The sequence below is a fragment of the Callionymus lyra genome, chromosome 16 (genome assembly GCF_982586985.1).
Source record: "Callionymus lyra chromosome 16, fCalLyr1.hap1.1, whole genome shotgun sequence".
NCBI lineage: Eukaryota > Metazoa > Chordata > Actinopteri > Syngnathiformes > Callionymidae > Callionymus > Callionymus lyra.
In genome coordinates this window covers 10,500,968-10,526,038 of record NC_141833.1, presented here as the reverse complement: position 1 = coordinate 10,526,038, position 25,071 = coordinate 10,500,968, and the positions used below count along the sequence as shown (strand labels likewise).

The 25,071-nt window shown below is 36.8% G+C and overlaps 3 protein-coding genes across 6 annotated transcripts in view; 1 reads left to right on the top strand and 2 right to left on the bottom strand.

Moving 5' to 3' along the window:
- The window catches only part of LOC148063617 (semaphorin-6B-like), a 47,328-nt gene extending 43,345 nt beyond the window's left edge, over nucleotides 1-3,983 (bottom strand). Inside the window, exon 1 of the mRNA XM_087810845.1 lies at nucleotides 3,472-3,983. The gene's annotated coding sequence lies outside the window, so the exon portion shown is untranslated. The remainder of the gene's footprint in view (nucleotides 1-3,471) is intronic.
- A 1,871-nt stretch (nucleotides 3,984-5,854) lies between these two features.
- Nucleotides 5,855-13,231, top strand: LOC148063616 (alpha/beta hydrolase domain-containing protein 17A-like). Its single transcript, XM_087810839.1, has 6 exons — nucleotides 5,855-6,034; nucleotides 7,372-7,524; nucleotides 7,649-8,115; nucleotides 8,215-8,409; nucleotides 8,774-8,953; nucleotides 10,122-13,231. The coding sequence occupies exons 3-6, from the start codon at nucleotides 7,652-7,654 to the stop codon at nucleotides 10,345-10,347; spliced, it is 1,065 nt and encodes a 354-aa protein (XP_087666965.1). The 5' UTR covers nucleotides 5,855-6,034; nucleotides 7,372-7,524; nucleotides 7,649-7,651; the 3' UTR covers nucleotides 10,348-13,231.
- A 112-nt stretch (nucleotides 13,232-13,343) lies between these two features.
- On the bottom strand, nucleotides 13,344-22,213 carry LOC148063615 (uncharacterized). 4 transcript variants are annotated; one of them, XM_087810842.1, is made up of 12 exons: nucleotides 22,063-22,212; nucleotides 21,107-21,232; nucleotides 20,988-21,045; nucleotides 20,833-20,905; nucleotides 19,133-19,236; nucleotides 18,990-19,079; nucleotides 17,664-17,735; nucleotides 17,537-17,599; nucleotides 17,373-17,457; nucleotides 15,854-15,941; nucleotides 14,562-14,702; nucleotides 13,344-13,789 (listed from the first exon to the last, which is right to left on the bottom strand). In XM_087810842.1, the coding sequence occupies exons 1-11, from the start codon at nucleotides 22,101-22,103 to the stop codon at nucleotides 14,567-14,569; spliced, it is 936 nt and encodes a 311-aa protein (XP_087666968.1). In that variant the 5' UTR covers nucleotides 22,104-22,212; the 3' UTR covers nucleotides 13,344-13,789; nucleotides 14,562-14,566. The 4 variants fall into 4 exon arrangements, with proteins under 4 accessions (XP_087666968.1, XP_087666970.1, XP_087666967.1 ...); XM_087810844.1 differs by having other exon boundaries at nucleotides 14,613-14,702; XM_087810841.1 differs by having other exon boundaries at nucleotides 13,344-14,702; nucleotides 22,063-22,213.
- Nucleotides 22,214-25,071: the final 2,858 nt, after the last annotated feature.

Genomic DNA, 25,071 nt, shown 5'->3' with positions numbered 1-25,071 from the left:
TATTAATACTGTATATTACAGTATATCCATAATAATCATCGAATTCTAAATGACATTAACGTAATTTTGTCTAATAAATGTTTTAAACACAACCCTGTTGCTTTATTAAACCTATATAAAAAATTTCATTACAAAGTTATTCTCTGGTTTCTTTAAAGGATATGATTTAAAAATGAAATACTGAATTAATAGATTCTACGAATAGCTCATCAACCGCCCTCAAAAAAAGTATTATTTTTTAATTGTTTACATACTTTATGGACAAACCAAAAGATGAAAAATATAGATTTTTTTAAGAGAAAATAAAACTTGAATAAATACTGTTTATAGGCAGAAAAGTACAGCATGAAAACAAACAATTAAAAAAAAAATTAATATATATATATATATATATGTGTATTTTTAAAGCCAAAGGTAAATAATAAACATAATGAGGACATAATTTAAAATGGCAATAAAACGAAAACTGTAAATGTAATTGACTCAATGAAGAATACTATAAAAGTAACAAAATCAAGGAAGTGGTAACGAAAAGGTGTAAAAGTTGTGTGTAAGTAAAAGCTTGAACGCAGGGTTGCAGCAGATGTGCAGTTGATGGTGTGGTCTGCTCTCCCACCATCCAATCGCTTCTGTTTGTGACTTGAACGGGTGATAGAACGGAGTCCTGTGTGATCAATAGAGCTGGTTAAATGTCCCCGGAGCTTCTTGAAATTGCTTTTACCTTCGGCGCCTCTAACTTTGTTCCAGCGTAATTAATTTTACAATTAAATTACTGGAGCCTGCATGGCCATTACTGCTCACTTTTTTTTTTTTTGGTGAGAGCAGATTGAACTGTCACTTCTGTTTCCCTTCCATGCACTTATTAGCAAAGTTTTTTTTTTTTGTTGCTGTGAGGAGACCTTTATTTGGGTTTTTTTTTTAGAGGGGCTAGCAAAACGCCGTCCTGCACCTGTTGTGTCCCGCGGCTGCTGTGTGTGTGTTGGCGTGAGCACCTGCTCACACGCCTGTTGTGTGGCTGTCTGTTTGGGTAACAGGGCCACCATTCACACCCTCGCCCACTGCTGTCTGCAGCCCTTCTCCCTTAATTCTTCTCCACTCTGTACACTCTCCATCATTTCTCTCTCTGAGTCATTCATCTACCGCCGATGCCAGATCGCCTCTTGCCAAATTCCTTCCAGTCTGTCTATATTGCTCTATTTTGCCTTTTATACATTCACTCAGAATGCTAAGCAGCTGCATGTGCGAGGTCTTGAGCCGCCAAAAAAGATGTTGTGAGGGATGACTTGTGTATCATCGCGGTGATGCAACAGCGAGCAAGAGGGACCTGTTGTTCGCTCGCATTCACCAAACGCCATTACAAGGGGTTTCGTACATATATTAAAATGATATATTATAGTGTCAACATGTGGCTTCAGGCTAAGAATTATACATGAATTCCTCTTACAGACCTGATCCATGTTGCCTTATTTAACCTCCCGCGATGTCACTAAATGCATCTTAATCCAAGCTCAAATAAATCAAAAGCTGCAGTTCAACCATAACCAAAAGCTGACAAAACTAAAAGTAAAGGCTCATTTTTTAGACAAATAAATGTGTGATTTATTACAGTTGCCAAGGAGGTCATGATTTGTGTTAAGAAAAAGTGTTCTGAAATGTATTTAACCCTTGTGTTGTCTCAGGGTCAAGGTGACCACGAGGTACGAAAACAAATGTGTTTGAGGTATCCCTTGTTTTGTCTCTGCATATTTATTTCTGGAAGCCAGGGAGGTCGATCCCCATTAACCAGAGGCGACACAAGGGATACCACAAACCCATTTGTTTTCGGGACACCCTGGGATAACGCAAGAATTAAGAGATTTTTTAGGAAGTGTAGCTAATGGGATAATGGCTTCAAGTCATTGGATTTGACTTGTATGGCCATAGCAGTGGGTCTTAATGCTTTGTAAAGAAAAAAAGGAAATTTGTAAACTTTATAAACCACAGCATACAATCAAATTGCAGAAATAAATCATTGCGTTAGTTGAGAAAACTCTTCAAGAACAAATTCTGCACGTCATAGTGGACTGATAACAATCTTCAGCCAGAGAACCTTTTGTGAGTCACAGAATTCTAGAATAGGTGCCTGTTTTTTGATAACTCATACCGACACAAGAGTTTGGACTGTTGTAGTGCATTATGACACTCAAATCTGGCCTTGATATGCTGACCTATAAAGATGCCAGTTTTTAAAATGAGATAAGAAAAAGGGATTTTGGACGTCAACAGTAATACAGAGATTGTAAAAATTGATTTTGAAGTAAATTTCTTTTAAACGGAAATCCGACCCATGGTTTCTTTTGAAGACACTTTGGTGAATACACGTTTTTTTCTGAGCCTCGACCGAGAGCAATAATAAATAAATAAAATAAAATGAAGTTAATAATCTCTGACGTGAAATAGAAAAAGTATGAATGAAAGGCAGAAATAGGATTTTATTTTCTTATTTTACAATCTAACAAAAAAAACATAGTTTGACAAGCTGAAAATGTTTTGATTGCTTTTCTAAATACTTATAGATAACAGTTGATAATTGGTTGATAACAGTTTCCAAATGTCTGATTTTATTTGAAATTTACAAAAAAAAAATGGGTGTACAATTCTATAAGTTTGATGAGTTAAGAAGGCTGTATCAAGAGGTTTTGTCTATTATCAATGTTTTAATCTATGTAGGCTTTATATAATTCTTTATATCGACGACATCAGTTTCTTTTTTTGTTTTTTCCTCTTTGTGTTTTTGGAAAATACATTTAATATCCTTATCATAAAGGGATGTACATGACAGTTTTTGCAAAAACAATGAGTCGTATCAACTTATTTTATGTTGATATTTTCATAGATCTAAGTATAGGAGCGTTTGAATACAACTCAATGGACACTGAACTAACAATAGCACATGAAGTTAACCACAATATTAATTATGCATGTAGCCTTTTGTTTAACTCTCTCTTGCAGATGAGTTCATAGGAGCCTCCACTCATCGTGGCTTCAACTTAGTCTGTCTGGTGGGAGGGCGGGCCCAGCCCATATATATTCTATATACACTTCTCCACTCTTTCAATCTGTGTACATCTAATAGAAATGTCTATGTAGCCTTGACCCTGAACATTAAACCTTGGATAAAGAGTCACTGAGACCCCTCTCGGGAACAATCCGGTGTCACTTTGGGGGAACATAAAAAAAACCCTTCGTCTAGCTGTGGGATCGATGCAGTTTTTATAACTACTTCTCTGCTCGCCTGACAACAGCACTGTCGCAAAGGGGTGTCGAGAAGGGAAAAAAATATAAGAATCCGGTCAACTTGCTGCAGACACAAAGGTCCAGACGGTGCCAAACACTTCTGTATCTCCCGGTGAACCAGCAGAAATGCAGCAAAAGGCGGTGAAGAAACTGCGCTGTTGACAGAGTACCTGACACGACTCCTGGCTCACTCACCTCAGCAGATGGACAGGTGGGGAGTCAGATCCAGTCGCACCTTTTTTTTTTTTCTTTCTTTCCACTCCTGCGGGACTGTCGTCGTCTTTGAATGGAAACGGGTCCAGGATTCGGATGCGTCCACAACCAGCAGCCGCACCTCACCTGCCTCTGTCCTCCGCGGATCCTGCGCGCACTCGTCGCATCACACAAAAAATAAAAGGAAGATAAAAAAAAAACCGCGCAGTTAACTAGAAAACGCAGAGAGGAAACGAGTTCGCATGAAGGTGTTTGTTTCTGTAATCCAAGCTGCGTTTGGATCCCTTGCTTGTAAGAAAGAAAAAAAAAAGCCCGCAGACTGACCCAAGAGTCGTGCCGAGAGGAACCAGTCAGTGGCCGCAGGATCTGCTTCTTCTTTTCTAAATTTACTGTGTCGAGGCTAATGTCTTACGAAGAGCAGCCACTGTGACGACAGGAGCCCATAATTCAGAGCCCCGAACCATCCTGCAGTGGATCAATGATGAATAGTCTCTCTCTCTCTTTCTCTCACTCCCTCTCTTTCGCTCTCTCTCTCACCCCCCCTTCTTTCTCACCCTCGCTCATCTCTGTAATTACACAATAATAACCAAAACAAGTTGCTAGTCCAAGTCTCACAAGGGATATAACGACAATCCATAAGAAAACTACATTGAAGAGACTGAAAAAAAGATATCTGTATATAATAATCAAAATATTGCAGTATATCACAGTTCTATATCACACCCATATACAAACTTTTTTATGAATTAATGATAGTCTTTGAATATTTTACAGCACCGTGTGAATTTTTAATTGTACATTTAACATGAAAATATGCACCACATTTGTTAATTGTTGTGCTGCAATTCAGCTTCCCGGCTACTAGATGGCAGCAGTTGTTACGTCTTCAGCAGCTATAACAATGAAATCCTGTGTGATTCCCTCAATGACTGAGAACAAGAGAATGCATACACTATTAATATTATTTTCCTGAATATGGTACGAATATTTGACAGAAAACACTATTGATTTTTTTTGGCTTTTAAATCACATTTTAGTTTTTTATCATAGTTCCTTTAGGGTTTACATTTCAATAAAGAGTGTATAAAATTAAATAAATTAGATTAAATGTATAGTTAACAAGCGTTTGTGGATTTTTGCGTTGAAATTAAACTTTAAGTTGCTAGATGGCAGCTCTCGTTATGTCCTCTGCAGCTGTATAAATCATGAAATCCTGCGATATATAAAGACTGAGGACGAGAGGATACAATCTACTCTATTAGCTAGTTAAAGCTGCTGTTTGGACATATTTTAGTTTTAAAACAAATTATAGCGATTAGGACTTCTTCAAAAGCGAAGCAATAATAATAATAATAATCTAATAATTTATATAGCGCCTTTCTAGACCAGGGTCACAAAGCAATCTGTAATTTCTTCAACGCCAGATCCAAGTATGAGGACAATACTACATATAAATGTATATAGAGTAATTACATTTCCACATTCCACCAATGAGGGTACAATTCTGTGTTTTCTTATTATTATTTGCAAAAAAATGCATTTGAACAGACATTTTTGAGGAGTAAGTGACACCTTCATTAGCAACAGTGTCACAACAAATAGTTTACATAATCAAAACAGTGAATTTCATATTGCCTTTGCTGTATCTTATCTCCTCTGTTGGCCATCTTGCTTTTGCCTTAATGTAATTTGCATTTACACCAGCTGACGAATGGATAATAGTCTATCGCATTAAGACAACTTTTACAAAGCGTTCTACACTACACTTGAAAATGTTAACATTAATAGGAACCCTATTGTCACAAATATTTGTTATAAATAATTATATTATTATTATTATTGTTATTGTTATTGTTATTGTTATTGTCATTGTTATTGTAATTGTAATTATTATGTTATTGTTATTATTATTTTACTATTATAATTATTGTTATTAATTTAGCTGATATGTGTAAAATAAGATAAAGTAAGTAAGTAAAATATATTTTAAGATTTTGGACATAAAAAAAGGTTTGCCATTAAGAAGCAGAATTATAAATGTATTTATTTTTCGTTATTTAAAAATACTTATAATAGAACATATTCTATTTACTTTAAAAAGCATAGTATTCATAATGTTATTAAATAGCGACCGTGGCAACAAAGCATATGCTTAGAAAATAATACATTGTTTTCTTTTTGTGGGTTGGAATTAAGCGCAATGTACCGTGAATATTTAATATACTGAATTATTACACTGTTATTTGTAAATGTACTTTCCTAAATATTTATAAATTAAAAATATTTGTTCGATCTTAATCGTATCTTCGTTGAAACAAGAATTTGAAATGGAGATGCTTTTACGTCATTTCCGGGTTTATACGGGCAGCGGTAGCAGTGAGAAAAGCTAGCAGCCATAAATTTGAGGTTGCTAGCACGAATATCTCCGGTTGCGCTTCACCTGAAAACCTCCATGCCAGGACATAAACATATGCTTCAATGTTTTCTGTCGCCTTTATGTTTAAATAGCGACAAGCGAGTTTACCGGACAACCTACCGTGAATTGGTAAGTAGCTAGCTAGTGGCTAGCGAGAGATGCTAGCTGGTTGCTATGCTAACGATAAGTATTTGTGTTTTTCCTCGTTCACTCGCCTCTTCGTTGTGTTTCGTGGTGTCAAATGGCGACATTAACGCGTGTATTACTTTTGCCACCGACACTTGTCCTGAATGTGTGCCTGACTAGACGGAGGAACCGGCAATACCTCGGATGTTATCGTCGTTACCACGAAGCTTTATTAGCATGTCCCGTTTTCTGTGTTGTAGACGGGGTGGGGAGGCTAAGGGTTTCTGTGATCATGTCTTTATCTACTGGTCGGTGTTTGCTTATCTCTTAGTAATGTACACCCATGTCTTTTTGGAAGGGCGGACAAATAATGCTAATTTGGGGTTGTTGATCCCCGGATTTGAATAAGAAGGTTCAGTGTAAGTCTTTGTTCGTGTTCAATTATACCTACAAACGGGGAGAAAACCGATGTAAAATGTTGAATTTTAACACGTAATGTTCATTACAAAGTTTACATCATACGTTTTAAAGGCCTCAAGCTTATACTATACTTGTGAATATAAGAAGGTGATTGAGGAGATCCATTTAAATCTGATTAAAAATATGTGTCACATAAAAAATCTTATAGTTTAACTAGAAGAAAAATACAACATGGTTTTATTTTGTTATCATCAAACCAACAAAGCAGGCAGATAATTGTAAAAGTATTAAAAAAAATAACTAAAATATCTCTTGTGTTCTGTGTGAGAACCATAGAAGTACTTCATAATTAAACTTTTTTTTGTCCATTTATTCGCGGGAAAGCTACCAGTCTCTTGAATCTGTTCAGGATTCATGGGTAATTATGGGTACCCACTTACTAGACTGAGTCAGCACTCGGCTTTCTGTCTGTTATTAGGGTTGGTTTACAGAATATGAAAAAATCATTGCATGCATGAGTGTAATAGGGATTCTGTAAATTCCACCCATATTAATGGTTATTGTTATTTCGATAATGGAGACACCATTGTTGAAGGCGAACCTAAAAATGAGTTCTTTGAATGCTGTATGTAAGTTACACATCACGTGAAAAAGGACAGTTTGTGGCCAGATTAAAACGAGGGAATGCAGTGGTTAAGAAGCAGTGGAACATTTAATTTTGGAGCTTGGTTTGTTTTGTGATGGATTTAAGAACTAGGAAGATTCATTTTCTGTCTAATTACAATGTCGTGTAAAACCAAAACAAGGTTGATTTTTAATGATGGCCCACGCAGTGTGGTCAGAACCATCCGATTATTATGGTAATTTGAGTATCTCTGTCCAAAAATCGCATGCAATGACATCAAAGATTTTCTTTTCAGCCTCCCATCTCCACAAACTCCTCTCCTCTTTATTAAGAGTTGGCAGGATGCAACTAGATGCCAATAAATATTGAGCAAAGGAAGACCAGAACAGCAGACGTTGGCACGGTGTGTGCCCGGTTGAGTTGAAGACCCAGGGACTACAGAATCTAGGTAAGTCCAGGATATGTTAAAGCCACTGTTTGTCCACCTGTGACTCATGCTCTTTTCATGCTTCTCTGTAAATATTGATATGTATTCACTGAATCATTCCATGCAATCTATTTGTACCCAACAGAAAATGAACGGACTGTCTATACGAGAGCTATGCTGCCTGTTCTGCTGCCCACCGTGTCCAAGTCGCATTGCAGCCAAGCTAGCTTTCCTCCCGCCAGAGCCCACCTATGCTCTCCTTCCTGACCAAGATCCAACAACTGGAACTGTAACTACTGGGTCTACCTCTGGGACGTCCGCACCTTCTCTGGGAGCTCCGGGACTGCGTTCTCGGCTAAGTGCCGGTAGTGGAAGTGACAGAGGAAGCACGAATGGTAGTGGCACCAGTGCAGGAGCTGCAGGAAGTAGTGGCAGCAGCACTGCTGCTAGTTCTGCAGGTGGAATTGAAGGAAGATGGAAACTGCATCTCACAGAAAGAGCAGAGTTCCAGTATACTCAGCGAGAGCTGGATGTGACAGATGTTTTCCTGACCAGGTCTAATAGAGGAAACCGGATTGGATGCATGTACATTCGCTGTGCCCCTAATGCAAGGTGAGGCTAACGCGTTGGCTTTGTCATTTTACTTTGATATTTTGAGTATTCTTTATGTGACATTGACTCTAATACAGTATTTTCTCATTATCTTTCCAGATTTACTGTATTGTTTTCTCATGGTAACGCAGTGGATCTTGGACAGATGAGTAGCTTTTACATCGGCCTAGGCACGCGCATAAACTGCAATATCTTCTCTTACGATTATTCGGGCTATGGCGTAAGCACCGGGAAGCCATCAGAGAAGAACCTCTACGCTGACATTGATGCAGCGTGGCATGCACTGCGCTCAAGGTAAAGAAAAGATCTGACATTGCATTCTTTTTTCCAAAATTCTTTTGATAAGTTATCACTGTAACACATTTTGACTCTTAAGTTTCCTTACTGCTGTTTTGTTTTTTCTCATATTTAAAATAATTAAGTTACCAGCGTGAGTTAAGTTTAAATTGTCTCAACATCCTGCAGAATATATTTAATTCCTTAATTAAATGTTGTTGAAAATGATTAGGAAATGATAATTGAGGAAAAATTACACTATTGTTCGAGCACATACAAAAGGTTTAAAATAATAACATGTACATGTGTGTTTTTCTCTGGTAACGTGACGCGCAAAGTAACTTTTCAAGTGAATTAAAATGCATCTTTCCGTCTGTTCCAGGTATGGCATCAGCCCCGAGAACATCATCCTGTATGGTCAGAGCATCGGCACGGTGCCCACGGTGGACCTGGCATCACGGTTTGAATGTGCCGCCGTGGTCCTCCACTCTCCTCTCACCTCAGGGATGAGAGTGGCCTTCCCGGACACCAAGAAAACCTACTGCTTTGATGCTTTTCCCAAGTGAGTGTTCAGATGGCATGCTTTGAGTTTTTTGGGGTTTTTTTTTGCAATTGACTTCAGTCACTGTGTGGTTAAACCAAAACACTAATGATGTATACTTCTTTGTTTATGAATGAAACTGGGCACTGACGGATATCAGTTGTAGTACGGAAACAAAACATAAACAGTGTTCATCCAAAGTCTTTTTATTTTATTTTTAAAAACAACTTAATTAATGGTAAAATCTATAGGGTTTTTTTCTCTGGATATGTTTTGTCTAATGTGCCTAGTGCAGCAAGGAGCTACAAAAGTGAGCAGTGAAATATCGACGGAGAGCTTTAGGAGCTGGAAATGGGCCTAAAGCGAGTCATTACAGATGGCCTTTTCAGACAGAGGCTTTCACGTTGAAGTATAGTTTAAAAAAAGAATGTGTGCTGTTGCTGTGGCGCTAGGTGTGCTCTGTGGTGGGAGAACATGGGAGAGTTGAAGGCCTCCTGATCCCAATTGGTATGATGTTAACAAAGGCCACACTTTTGTTAATGATTATATCGTTCCAAAAATGCGTTCCTTTAATAAGGACTGACGTGGTTTAGTTTTTCATTAAAAAAATATATATAATGACATGCAAATGTGTGTTACGTCAATTACTACTTAGGGACTTTCTTGTAGTTGCTGTATATCCTGTCACACCCGGAATCTCGCGGTGCAGCGTTGGTCTGGCTCTAGCTCCACCAAATGTCACTGTGCACAGCATTAAACATTTGTGCGATGTTTTTCTCCCTGTCGACTCTCGGCTCGGCTTTCTTTTGTGTTTCCTTATCGCGACGTCTGAGAATTGCCGCATTGAAAGCATGTCGCCTGAAATTACATCCTCCGTGCGGTTGTGCTGAGTCAGACTGTGGCGGCCTTAGATTTATTGGCGTCTCCTGCAGAACCATGATGTTTGTCAGGTGAATAATTCACTGAGTCGGCTCGACACTTCAAGGCGCTCTCAATTTCTTTGAGGAGGCCTTTGTTATGTAAGATTCTTCATTTTGTAATGCCTTTTTATTGTCGACACTTCTCTAAGCTGGAATCAATTGTAATGAAATGATGACGGGGCGCAAACAGGATAAAGATGGTTTGTGTAATACGATGATCTGTGTAAACACCGAGTCAAACCGCTCAATTTGTTTCCTCTCCTTTACAGCATAGAGAAGGTTTCAAAGATCCCGTCCCCGGTGTTGATCATCCACGGCACGGAGGACGAGGTGATTGACTTCTCCCATGGGCTCGCCCTCTTCGAGCGCTGTCCCAAGGCGGTGGAGCCGCTGTGGGTGGAAGGAGCCGGTCACAACGACATTGAGCTTTACAGTCAGTACCTGGAGCGACTACGGCGCTTCATCAACCAGGACCTGGCTGCTCAGCACACCTAAGAAAACCACTTGTAACCGGTTTGAGTCAAAAAAAAACCAGACTGTGTGAGTGCGTGGATGTTTGAGTAGTACTCCTAAAAAAAAAAAAGGGATGTGTGCGTTTTGTCAATACTGTGTGTCTTTAAAACGTCACACCTTTGTTACTGCTCAGCACATTTCAATAAAGAACTATTTTTAGAACGTGGTGGTTATTAATACCACTTCTCTGCAACACTACAACCATGTGGAGGATACAAATTAGAATTGGAAGCCAAAACTCTGGGTGTGTTGATGGTAACAACAGTGTGAGTAGTTTCACTGTCACACATAATTGGAGGGTCAGTGTGTGTAAGCAGTGTGCGTTTCTTTGCGGAACTCAAACGGTCATTGACGGAAGTGAAGGACTCATTTTTTTTGACTTGAACAAATTGAAGAAAACATTTTTTAAATTATTTACATATGTACGTATGTATGAAGAATACCTCCACAGTATGACCAGCTCACTTAAGTCTGGTCACACCTGTGATGCCTCCACTTCCTGTTTACCTGTCGAGCAGGCATCAAGCTGACTCTTTGGGCATTTCTTAATCTAACCTTTTCCCCCTTTTTTTTCCATTTGGGGATGATCACAGTTGTTGCACAGAATCACGCTTTTGCTTTCTAGCTTCTTTTCCTGTCCTGTTGGTCTAGATCTATTGTGCAACTAACTTTTGTCTTTTTCTGACAAAACCACACCACGCACGGAGGAAGATCCCCGTGCTGAGCATCAGGTCAAAAATATCTCGTAGGAGGTCACACTAAGTAGTAGGTAGGCACTAACCATTTACATGTAATGCGTTGGGTTTTCACTACACACCAGGGTGTAGTTGTCAGTATTTATTTGCTTATGTTCAATAGCTGTGCTCATTCAGATTGAAGTGAGTATTTGGTCAGTAAAAAGGGAGAACTACCATGTTTTGAAGTTTTTACAAATGAAACTTACTTACAAACCTCACTCAATATATATTCTGACTAAACTAGATGTTTTTGTAAATTGACGCCCAGTCCACTTGTACAAAAGCTCGTTATCCAGCCTGGACCAGAAACACAATTTCACAAACGCCCATAAACTATTTTAGTAGTTGACACAGCTGGCAGAATTTCCCACTTCCAACTGCACCTGAACGCACCATTTAACTGGCTTCTCGAATTTCTTTGCGGTTTTTCCATCTTGGTGTTGTTGGAGCTTGTAGTTTGTCTCCCCCTGTTGGCTCAATCCCGTAATTGCGTCAAAATAATATTTTCCCTCAGTAGAACTTGTACGTGTGGACTGGGCCTGGATCAGAGCAAAAAAAATAAATAATTTCTATCCTTTGCTTTTGATGCCCTTATGTACAGGAGCTCTTCTAGTCGAGTCTCTCACTATACTGTGGTGCAGGTTCCACCACACACTGACACACTCCCACACAACAGTAGTACACAACAACACATTTCTAACATCTCTATTAGTTGAAGCATGAGAATAAGCAGGTCTTCAGTTCGGGCACTATTGTATAAAGCATCCGGCTTGTGACCGAGGTGGGAATGCAGGCTTTAAGATTGTTAGAACTTTTGAGGATCTGCGTGTAATTCAGAACCAGCAGCACATCAAACTTCAATATCATTGGTATGTGCCGACAGTTGCAGCTGTTTTGTTAAAAAAGGGAAAAACGTTGGATTTTTCCTCTGTTTTGACGCAGCGGAAATGTTACCAAATGTCAGCAAACTGTCTTTTTTTGTCATTTGTCTATAATATTTAATGGAAATCTGTTACAACTAGATACCCGGACGCTTGTGTGTAAAACTTAGATGTTGGTGGACCGGTGGTGTTATATCAGGGAACCACTGGATCCTCGTGATGGGACGCTCAAAGAACTTTGGTGTAAACATGTCGTTATATTGAAGAACCACTATGGTTGATGTAAATTGTTTCCCCTGGCCCTGAATGTCTATAGAAGGGGGACGTGGGGGGTAGGGAGGGGGTGGACAGGGACAACTTAATGCATGTCTGTAGGTGACGGGTCGGGACTTTATCTCTAATATATATCTATGTGAGGGGGAAACGCTGAACTCCAGGCATCGGAACATTGAAGCGCTTTCAACAAAAAAAAAGAGAAGAGGACTTTTTTTTATTGCTAACTGACGTAATGTTCTGAGGTGTTTGTGGGCGGGGCTTGAGTGGGCGGGATGGGGGCGGGACCATACAGTTATTAGTGGGTTGTTTATATGGTTACTGTACTTACCTATTTTATTCTTTATGATTTGTAATTATATGTTGCTCTTTTTCAAAACGAGAAAATGATGTAATGAAATTAATACATGGGACTGAATATTGACCTTTTTATTGACATCAAATAAAAAAAACACTGACAAACATGATCCGTTTCAAATCATTTTTAAGGTATGTGTAAAACCTGTCGACTGTATCCTCTCGTCCTCAGTCATCAGATCTCGCAGGATTGAATTGTTCATTTAGCTGCAGAGAACGTAATGACTGCTGCCATCTAGTGGCTGGGAGTTTAATAGCAACACAAAAAAACAAGCTTTGTACATATTTGCATGTAAAAAAAGAAAAATCCAATTGTATTTTTAAACACTTTATTGAACTATAACCCATAGAAATAACTGGTTAAAAAAATGAAACATGATTTTCAAAGTATAATATGAAAAAAATGTTTTAAAAAAGAGAAAAAAAAACATGATATACTACTGTCTAATATCTAAAGTATTGTTAAAAAAAAAATAGTCACGATATATCACCCAATCCATATTTTCCAACACCTTCAGCCCAGGTTATGAGACTTGCCTCGGTTGACATAAGGATACATTTTAACTTTCAAATTGGTATTTTACCAATTATGTAAGATAAGATATCCATTTGCGTTATCAAAAAGTTCATAGTCGAAAAAGATACCTATTGAAAAATAACAATTTATTATTTAGTAATAAAATTCAGCTTTAAGCAAAATCTTTTAGTGTTTTGAAGAACCAGACAACACTTGTAAAACACTTCATAAAAGTTTTAATAATTGTAAAATCTTTTTACTTTCTTGCATCATCAATTCACACAGTTTCCTAAGTCATTACAAATTACAATAAACCATTAACAAAACTATTAGACATACTCATAGAAGACTATACAATTCCATTTTATTCACATTTAATTTAGGAGACAGTCAAAGATGTGATGTTGAAACAATTTGGAAATGGTTGTCTTCAGACAAATGCATGCAAATAATCTACATTTATAAGTCATGTTTATGCATTAAATCTCATTGACATGAACATTTAATGACTGTTGTAAAAGTGTCCAGTTATTGAATAAATACAATTTATTTAAAGCGATAATTTCACGTCAGTTCAGTTCATCAAACATAGATATACAAGATGTATTCATGAGTGGCTCCAAGTGATTGTTGCTCCAAACCTCTATGTTGTTTCATGGCTATAACGGGGAGAAACAAAACAAGTCTTGGTTAGTTAGCATCTTTTCTTCCACTTGAAATGACTAAACATTACAGCCATGTTGGACTTGGAAGAAGAAAACATGTTGGAGGACCTGCTTCTGGACTCACACGAGGCGTCTATGAAAGTAAGTTTTCATGAATAACGATAAAAACAAATATAGAAGCGGATAAATGCAAAAGTAGCTAGCGAATGATGCTAACTCTGTCTTAGCATGTATCATTAGCCTCACGTTTTAGCCCAAATTAAAAAAGAATATATGTCTAAATTAAAACTATGTAGAAATAAATAACATATTTATTAGCACACAATTAACATTAACTAATGTTGTCCACGCTTAAGCTGAGTTTTTCTTTTAAGTATGACATTTTTAGCATCTGAAGCTATGCTAAGCTAAGCTAACATATTTCATGTTGTTTGCTCAAACGTAAGCTACAGAGATGAACATGCTCTTTTGAGAATCTATATAAAAAGTCATATTTATCCGTTTTAAGGGCTTTTTAAAATAATAATAAACCCGAGGCGAACACCTTAGTAACTGAATTAAACAGTGGAAGCTTTAAATAGCTACAGCTTTGTTGTTAATTGATCAAAATGTAATGATAATTGTTGTGTAATATCAATCTATTAAAAAAAAACAACCATCAAGTGCCAACAAGAAATGGAATGTAATCTGTGATCTCAGTTCTACCGGTGAACCAGTTAAACCACGTTTTTTTTAAACGTCTGATCAAATGTTTTTTTTCCTTTACCTTTGTTACATTTCTGTTTGTCTTGAGTGTGCGTTTGTGTGTACACTCAACTCAGTCAGAGTCCCTAAAGTGTTGAGCTGCTCCTCCAGAGCGACGATCCTCATGCCCACGTACCCCGACACCAGCAGCAGCAACACAGTCCTGCAGACGCACAGTTCACAGTTCAACTATGAACTTGTTAGAGTTAATCTTGAGACTAACTAGAGACTGCGAGATCCGACACGTTGCTGATCTTAGCGTTTGGCCAACATGAATTTTACAGATTTATTTGTTATATAGAATGACATTCTAAAGCCTGTGTAATGTCCTAAAATGTTTCTGGCGAAAAGAAAAATCAGGCAGCGGAGGCACCGGAGTGACTTGCCTCACCTTTATCCATTAATCCATCGATACCTTTAAAAACCCTATTAAAGATGAAGTTGTGTAGCTGTGGGTAACGTTCTGGAAAAAAATGGGGGTTGACATTAAAATTATTTAAGTGGCGATCAAACTTGTGACTGCGAGATCCGATACAAACCGGGTCACGTAAAGTCTTTTCGTGTGTAATGTCCTTAAATGTTTGTGGCGTAAAGAGAAATCAGGTGGTGAGGCAACACAGTGACTTGCCTCACCTCTATCCATACACCCATCGATATTTTTAAAAACCATAAAAAATAATCCATGTGATTTATTTCAATAGAAAAAAAAATGAATGTAATTATCTTGATATTTATCTTCTTTCGAGTACACAACAGCAGGTGTATCCTATTAAACCAACAACTTAACTTCAAACACACACACAAATTCAAGACAATTTCAAAAACATTTATCTAAGATTTTCTTGAACGGACTTATCCTGAATTGTGAACCCATGACTATCACAAGACACCGGTCGCCGAAACACCCCAGACCAAAATAATCCACACTGTATTTTAAATAAAATAAATGTGTTTATCTAGAAACTGATATTTCATTATATATTTGTAGGAAATTGACAAATTTAACAAGTTAAAAAATACATAATTTGACATCCCTTGTTTTCAATATTAAGGATATACTCAATCAACTATTAGAGTATTATCATCTCCTATACTTTAATGTACTTCAGCTTATGACACAATGTTTTTTGTGTCATGCTTATAATGGCCTTCACCCTTCAACTTTATTTTATTTTTTATTTTATATCTATTTTGGAAGAAAATGGTGATTGCTTCATTGTGAATAAAGGAAATCAAAAGTGTTCTGTATTTGATACATTTCAAATAAAAAGTAAGAATAAACCATTAAGTTTTAAATCAAGAAGCAATACTCACAGCACCAGGTAGATGGTGAAGAGCACGCCAACTTTGCCGGAGTTCCCGAGGTAGAAGAACGGAGTCTCCGTTGTCCTCAGTGACTCAGCTGAAGAAAAAAACAAAAAAACGATGACAAATTATTTGTGATTCGTGTTTGTTTGTTTGTTTTCTCTCGCACTCTGTGGCTCTCATCTGCGGAGGAGACTTGGCCTCTAGGGTGTAACCTCGAATGACCTGAATTAGAGCAACAGTATATGTTTTCAAAATCCATCACACAGGTGCATTATGGTAAAATTACATCTAGGAGCTTTTCGTTGGATCATTTTGTCGTCTACACTAAACCATTTACAGTAGGTTGTTGAATAAGGTGGACTAGCAAAAATAAAACGGTAGGTCTGGCAGAAAAACAAACATTAACCCTTGTTATCTAAGGGTCAAGGGGACCCGAAGGCTCGGAAACAAATGTGTTTTAGGCATCCTTTGTCTTGCCTTTTGTTTAAGGTCCTTCACCGCTGCATATGAATTTATGGGGGCCAAGGAGGTCATTCACCTGGACCCAGAGACGACACAAGGGATACCTCAAACACATTGGTTTTCTGGGTAATGTGCATGACAAATACAATTTACAGCTGAATCAGCAGAAGCCCTGGTCCTCATTGAGACTCTGTGTCACTCATTTTTACAGGCTTGCATTTAGGCTTGCTTGTATCTGTTGTTCTTCTGTGGTTTAATACACCACTAAAAGGTGACTTCTAATTTTTCTCAAGAGCTTTACAGTGCCAACAACAGGCCTAGCATGTGTACTGCATCAGGTTTTATAGTTTACATCGGGTTTTAAAAAAAAGGGGAAAATAAACGATTTAAGCATATGGTACACTCATTTTCCAACAATTGTTTTATAGGTAATTTAGCCATTTTATTCAAAAAAAGTTGTTTTAAACAAATCAACTGATATTTTCACCACTGATAGTATTATTTATATTCAAGCATATGATACTGTTTTCCCTCTAATAAATAAAAAGCATATTAAATTCTAAGACTATTTATGTCATTTAAAAATAAATGATTTCCTAAAAATACATTTACAGAATTTTGGATTAGGAATGTTTTTGACTCTTTTTGGAAAATCTATCTGGAAAAATCTGGAAAAATATCCATTTTAGAATTTTCTTGCATGAATTATTTTCTTTATAATTTGACTCAAAGTTACTGAGTTACGGCTATTTTAATTCTTGTTCTAATACATAAATAATCCCACCTTGTGTTCCTCCATTTGATAGCATTATTTTTATTATAGTATATCATACTGTTTTTCCTAGTAGGAATACTTAAACAAGTTAGATTGTAATGTAATTTATGTTGGTTTAAAAAAAAGGGTTTTCTTAAAAATATATTTACAGCATTTTGACTAAAGATGGATATTTCTCTGTCATTTCTTGACTCTTTTTGGAAAATCCTTAAATCAATCAAATGCATTTAATTGACCATTTTTCGCATGAATGATCCTGTAATCAGATGTTTATTTGTGTCTCCTCACCATTCCTGGCCAGCAGCGGCGACTCCTCATCGAGACTCAAGCTACTCCGCCGGCTCAGATCCAGACTGGAACAACTGGGCATCTGCTGGTGAGAAACACACAGTGTTGGAAGAGCCTCCTCAGCTCCATCATCATCACCCCCCCCCCTCCTCTCTCCGACTCACCATGTCCTGCTCCAGTTCCATCTCAGCCGGGGAGAGCCTCGGGCTGCTGCTGGTGCTGCTCTCCTGGGAAACACCATTTGTAAGTGTTAGATTCCTCTGCTGGCTCATGTTTTAGCAACAATCCTACCTGAGTGCTGGAACACAGGCTTTGGAGGAGCCGGTAGCACATGTCTCGGTTCCTCAGGGACGCGAAGGAAAACTAGAATCGGGAAAGGTGTGAGATGTAAACAACAACTAGTAGATTGTGTTTACTCCCGCGGCAGTGAACGTGTTTCGGCACCTCGTCTTATTTCTTAAACACTGCTGTCAATTCTTCATACGTTCTTTTCTGGACACTCTGACTTCCTCCCAGAGCCAAAAACGACACAATAACTAATAGGCTTTTATTATTTATAGAAATATATAATATTATTTCTATAGAAAATGAAAGAATAAATGAAAGCATTTCTCTGTAAGTAAGGAAGTAAGTAATATTTATTTATATAGCGCTTTTCCAGACCAGGGTCACAAAGCGCTTAAACAATCAAAACAATATTCAATAAAGTATATACTTTAAAGATCAAGATAAAACTGATAACACAACAGGAAATCCGGAAATCAAGGAAAAGCCTGAACAAATCAAAACGTCTTAAGATGTTTCTTAAAGGAGTCAGTAGACTCCATCAAGCGTAAAGAGAGAGGAAGATCGTTCCAAAGCTTAGTGTAGATGTTTGACTTAATCTCTGTTTCACATCTTCTGTTAACCCTGGCAAGCTGGGACAACTCACCGCTCAATTAATCTACTTAATCAGAATTAATATTTGAACTTAAACATCTTATAATTGTGAATGAAACAATTTCTTCAGCTCCAAATAAAGGTATTTAATCAAAATGATCTTACATTTACTGGGAGGAGTCGTCAAATAGTTTGGTTCGTAAGATGAATGTTTCTTTTTTATTTATTTCGACTTTCTTTTGGTATTAAAACAATTTAAACTCAAATGCGTGTTTGTTACAAAAACAAATAGTGACGACAAACTGAGAAAATGTCCTTGAATTATAAAGAGCTTTTTCTGATACAAAAAGAATAATTCTTAACTATTAAAAAAATGAAAAATGCTTTATGTATAACAAAATAATTGTTTCCTGTAAATGAATGCTTCATGTAGCCCTGAATGAGACTTTAAATCGTTATCATTTTCACGTTTTTTTCCTAAAACTAGTTTTGAAATGTTAAGTAACATTATCGCGCGTGTGTTATTGGCGCGTGCTTATCTCTTAAAATCTCTTGAAACAGGAAGTTCAAGATCTCATGTGCGATTAGACAAACTGAAAACACATTTTTTGTAAAGCAGACAAAGCAAGTGAGGAATTGTTCACACCCTTGAGAACATTCATAAAATATCTATTTTTAAAAATAAAGCAGTTTTTTTCTCCAACTAAGACTCGAGTAACGCGTCTTGTGACCTCTGACCTTTTCCCCGTCTGTGGTCTGCAGCGTCAGCATGAACACAGCCGTCTTGTGTTTCTTCACCTCCTGGATGCTGCTCGCAGGTATCAGCACCTGACCAGAGAACTGTTTTATCACCTGACCTTGAACCCTGGGAAGGTCACTACCTTAGTGTCCTTGAGCAGCACGGAGGAGTAGAAACACACGTGGTTCTCCGACACGAAGAGTTTCCCATGATACAACACTTCCTTCTGCAGAGCACACGCGAAGGCTGCAGAAATATAACACTTGTTAGAAATACTTGTTCAAATTATAGACGAGATTGTGAAGCAAAGAATTAAACATTATTCGATGTGAAGTGACACCTAGTGGTTAGATTTTATATTACAACAATATATCTTTTCATTATTCACCTCACATTTTCACATTAATAGATTGAGTCAATGAATGTTTAGTTTTGATATATTATTTAAATTAACTCTGCTGACAATTTAAATAATAGCAAGTAATTGGAAAAATGTTACCTTTTGAACTTGAAAAGATGATTTGATATTTTCAATCTTCTAATATTCATTACAACGTGTTTATTTGAGTGAGTACTTTACGTTATAGTTACTATGAATATATATATATATATATATATATATTTTATATTAAGATATTCAACTTTCTTTTCCAAAAGTAGTTTAGCATTATGGTGTTGTGTTTGTGTGTTATTTTGTTTCTCTTTTTGTGCGATTGATGTCCTTATATACTTATGAACACACCAATGTGTCTGTGTTTAAATGTGTGTTGTGTGTGTTTGAACGTGTGTTGAGATGGTATTGTGTCTCTTTGTTTGTGCGCATTAATATTACTGTACATAAGGGCATCTGGGTTTTTTTCTGTTCTTATTCTTGTGTGTTAATATATTTAAGTTTTATTTTTTTGTCGCTATGTTCACCGTTTAATTTAAAGTTTTTTTTTATTTTTTTTTTATGAGACATTATTCATCCTTGTTTCTAATTGTTATTTCCCTTCTCTAATGTAAAAACTTAATTCATATCTTAAACAAGCTTTAGATAATGTAAAAAATAGAGGAATAATGCTAACAGGCTCCTCCTTACATCACTGATCTGATCCAGCCTTACACCCCAGCTCGGGCTCTGAGGTCTGTGGATCAGAATCTACTTATGATTCCTGAACACGGTTCAGGATCAGAGGAGAGAAATCTTTTCAGGCTGTTGCTCCTAAACTTTGGAACGATCTTTCCCTCTCTTTGCGCTTGATGGATCTACTGACTCCTTTAAGAAACACCTTAAGACGTTTCTATTTGTTCAGGCTTTTCCTTGAATTTCTCGAACTCCTGTGTTGTTCTCAGTATTATCTTGATCTTTAAAGTATATACATTTTTGAGTATTGTTTTGTTTGTCTAAGCGCTTTGTGACCCTGGTCTCGAAAAGCGCTATATAAATAAATATTACTTACTTACTTACTTACTTACTTACATGGATTAAGATCATCTGAATTTTGTGCATGTTTACTAAATTAGAACCAAGAACAAAACTATCATTATTGATAGTTTGGTTATTTTCTATAGCTAAAGATGAGTGTTTGTTAAAACATGGATACGCTTTTTTTATATAGATTTATATTATTAAAAGGCCCAAAATAAAGCATAAATACAAGTGTTTAAATATATTTAAAGGGATTGCTGACATGGTGCGTTCAAGTGTTTCTCACACTGTTGAGTTTGTTCACCTGTTTTCTTATTTGTGTGGAGTTAGAAAAATTATATTTCTGATATTCCATCTTCAAAAGTAAGGATAAGGTATTCATAGTCCGACCGTCTACTGCGGCGTCTAGTCGGAGGACGGGTTCGACTCACTGTGTGTCAGCTTCTCCTCCTCCGGGGTCTCGGGGAAGAGCTTGTGGAAGGTTTTGTTGTGCTTTATGAAGCTCTGGAGGAAGATGGAAAAAGAAGTGTAGGAAGATGTGAGGAAGGTATTTGTGCTGCAGACGCCGCAGAGACACAGAACTCACATTAGCTTTGATGACACCGTCTGATCTCTCCAGGGTCTCCTCCGCGATGGTCTGCTCCCTGAAGAACAACAAGGATGATGAAAGGACGTCCTGGGTGTTATCTGCAAGGAGGGTTCTACCTGAGGGGCATGAGTTTGTGATTCAGCTCCTGGATATCCAGACGACCCTCGTCCAGACTCTGCCTGGACTTCTTTTTCAGCTTGTAGTTTCCTCTCTGAGCCCCGACACCCAGCTGAACTTCGTCCCTGAGTGAAGAAGACGTAGGTTTTTCGTTTTTTTTTATTATAAATCTAAAAAGTATCTGAAAAAAGTCAATTTTAAAGTCCTTTACTTGATCGGTTCTTTTTGTTCTTATCCTTAAAAATCTAATATATAAGAGATAGACACTATGGAGCTCTTATATTTGTCAGAGACTCGTACTAGAGCCTCTTTAACTAATGTTAATTTCCCATGGACTAGAGACCAGATTGTTCTCTTCTTCGCTCTTGCTCGAGAAGATCATGCATCTTTATCTCTTAATAATTACCTCTGCCAAGGAGGTTCTGTTGTTGTTGTGACACGGAATGTTGCTGATGTTCTGTAGTTTAATCAGGATTTACAAAGCTACTGTTCACTGCTGCTGGGAGAAACTACGGTGGCCCTGAGGGGCAAAAAAAACTGAAAAACTTGACTTTGTTAAAAATATCATTTAATCAAAAGAAAAAATCCACTTTTGTGATACTTATTTGTTATTCTTCATTCAATATTATACTCTAACTCAATGTAAAAACGTTTTTCTTGGAGCAAACTATCCAATAATGGAAGTTATATAATGAACTTGATTGTATGTTTTGTCAAAGGTATGTTGATTTAAGCAAAATGTTTATAATATTTTTAGTTTTAGAGGATATTATTGCATTTATGTGTTTTTTATACGTTTTCTAAACACATTAATTATTTATTAATGTTCACATGAAGCCATTTAGGCTTTTCTATTACTTCAAGAGTTAAGCTAGATTCTCCTAAATATAATAATATTACCTTTAAATGTTAATAATCCTCTATCTGTGCTGCGTGGTTAGAAGAATGGACTCACATGTTGCTGTCCAGAGAGAATCTTCTGGTCTTGAGACTCATGTTGAAGTTGAATCAGCTCGTCCTGCAGGTTGTTGGAGTCCAACTGAAGGAAGTTGAAATGAAAGATATTTTTCACTTTTTTTTTACAACGTGTGATGACTCAGCCAATCAGGAGTTTGTCGTACAAAACTCTCTCACACACACACACACACGCACTAACATGCGCTAATGCGTTTACAGGAAGACACACCTTCACACCAGACTCGCACAGGAATGCTGTGATCGCCGTCAGGTGTTTCAGATACACATCTGAGATGTCATAACAGTTGTGTTCACGGGAGCTAAGAACACAACACAGACACACACACTCCTCACTGATTGTTCAAGTTGTGCATGTGTGTGTGTAAGTCTGCATGTGTTGAAAGCTAAAGAACAGTTTGTTACACAACATCACATTAAAGGTAGTTCATGTTTTAATTCGCACATATAAGTGTGTGTTATTTTTGTGTGATGGATGTCGTTATATGTGCACTCCAATGTGTGTACTTTACCGTTTGTGTTTAAATGTGTTTTGTATATGTTTTGTCTTTGTTAGTTAAAATACGTGTTTCAGGTATTGAGTTTCTTATTTTTGTGTATCGGGGAGACTTTTTTTGTCTTCATGGTCTTGTGCACGTGTGCGTTTGTGTACGTTTTTGTGTGTGTTTCAGTGTTTAAATTGTCTACGCATCAGCTTCTGTAATGTACATATTTCCGTTGGTGTTTTTCATGTTTTTCCTTTTAATGCATGTAAAGGTTTGTTTTTATGTTTGTTTTGTACATGTGTAGCTGTTTCAATTCATTTGTGTATGTGTGTGTATTTTTAAAAACATGTGTTTATGAAGTTTATTGTGGTTTTTGCTTTAAACTGTGTGTTTCCGGTGTCGTGTCTGAGTGTGTTAACATTTACACAAAATCATTTGTTACGTTCTTTCCGAGTATTTTGTGTATTATAGTTAGTGTTTCTAAGTATACGTTGGTTTTTGTGTCTTTTAGTGTGTTTTAACGTTTCTCTCAGAGAGGCTCTGTGTGGTGTATGTGTTGCATGCATGTATGTTTTGTAATTTTAAGGATTGTGTGTTGATTTTTTTTGTTTGCTTGTCTTGCTATCCTTTTTAAAATAAGTCTCTGTATCCTTCTGTTCTATTTTTATTTGTGTATGTATATGTTGTTTGTTCAGGTGTGCGTTTGAAGACGGTATAAGCTTGTGCGTGTTATTTGATCAGGTTTTGGTTGATATTGTTTGTGAGTGTGTTTTGTCTATACTTTTACAACTTTTGTAAGATAATATGAAGAAGGCACTTCTTGTAAAAGCCTCTTCAGGGGAACATTTGGAGGAAGTCTGACTGACTTTGATATCAATTGCACAACCACGATTTCATCTCGTAACTAGGCTTGACGAAGGTGTGTGTGGCTGTTGACGTAACATTCCAGGTTGTTCAAGCATCTTCATGAAACAAAAAGTGCAATGACGTGCAGATAATACAAGAATGAAAACAGTCTTTGATTTGCTGATAAATCCAGTAGCAACAGGAGAGAGATTTTATTGAACTGTTCACCTTAGTGAGGCTTCACATTTACTGCATAAACTAAAAGTAAAAAATGTTATTTTATTGAATTTTAATTTGTTCTTTTTTGTTTTCTCACTCCATGTATGATTGAGTCTGAAAATGAGCTAAAGAAATGATTTAAAGACAATTAAAAAAATTGTATTAGTTTAATTAAGATGTAAGTCAAACATATATTTGTGTACATTCTTGATATAATTATTCCTGAGATGAACACATACAGTAGAGACACGTGTCACTAGTTAAAGTACGTTTTTGTGAGTCCTTAAATAACTTTGCTTTCTTTTACAGACCAAGAACATCCATATTTGACCGTCATCAACTAACTGTGATGATTGGCTGACTTTCCAGGGTGTCCGTCTACTTTTGAAGGTAGGATCGGCTATTTTTGTCTCTTTGCGATAAGCAATAATTAGTATATTTCTGAATTTAAATGTACAAATAGACAGATGAGTGAATAAAGGTAAATAAGGCCAATCTAATGAGTGAATATTTAAAATTTAGTTTTTAACAATATTCACCACTAATCTGCCTTGGTTAGAAGAACAAAAACAGCCTTTGCCTCCCCCTAGTGGATAAAAGTGAGTAATTCATTTATCACTGGTATCAGATCTTGTGTTCTTAAAGCAAGGTTGTTGGTTCAACTTCAGATCAGCTCACTAAAATATTTAATGCCTTTGTGCGCATGCGTCATGCTCACGGCAGGAGGGACAGTTTTTCTGTAGCTCCCACGATAGTTTAAATTAATCTTATTCATATGTTAACAAAAAAAACATGTGAGTTTACAACACTGGCAGTAACAGATTCTGATTCTCAAGTAAATGCATTGAAAAATAAAAATATGGGTTTGATTAAATGCGATGAATAAAGATATAATTTAAATTTAAACTAACCTTCTAAAATGATTTGCAAAGACTCAACATTATATACATTTTATTAAACCCTACTTTTCTTTTGGGATGTTTGTGCATTCAGGATAGTTCTTAAAGAGTATTTCTTTGGGAGTTGATTTTGATCATTTTAGCCTCCAAGAATTAAAACTGTTTGATATCAAAGCCTTATATTTCCTGTGAAAGGTCTGTCAGCAATAGACTCTAATGTTTGTCCATCTGCTTGATGTTGTTTGACACTATTTGTGTTGTGTAACAATATACATTTGAATACCAGAACAAGAGTTCTAGTGTTGACTGATAATTATTCTGTAGTTTTGTGTTCATGAAATGGCACTAAGGTTGCCACCAGTAATAGACAATGTATTATTTTAAATAGATCTTGGACCTCTATTGTACTCAATATATTTACATTACATTACATTAATATTTACATTAGAAAATGTGCTTAAGCCCCGCCCACTGAAAACACTTTGTTTTTTGGTCATAAAATCTTGTTTACCACCACCACCACGCGCACTCTGCTGTGAT

Coding starts and splice junctions, on each gene's coding strand:
- LOC148063615 (XM_087810841.1), bottom strand. CDS start 22,103: ATGAGTCTCAAGACCAGAAGATTCTCTCTGGACAGCAACAT. Junction 19,237..20,832: donor GGAGGAGAAGCTGACACACA/GTGAGTCGAACC, acceptor ATATTTCTGCAG/CCTTCGCGTGTGCTCTGCAG. Junction 17,736..18,989: donor AGACCACAGACGGGGAAAAG/GTCAGAGGTCAC, acceptor TCCCGATTCTAG/TTTTCCTTCGCGTCCCTGAG.
- LOC148063616 (XM_087810839.1), top strand. CDS start 7,652: ATGAACGGACTGTCTATACGAGAGCTATGCTGCCTGTTCTGCTGCCCA. Junction 8,116..8,214: donor CGCTGTGCCCCTAATGCAAG/GTGAGGCTAACG, acceptor TTATCTTTCCAG/ATTTACTGTATTGTTTTCTC. Junction 8,410..8,773: donor TGGCATGCACTGCGCTCAAG/GTAAAGAAAAGA, acceptor CGTCTGTTCCAG/GTATGGCATCAGCCCCGAGA.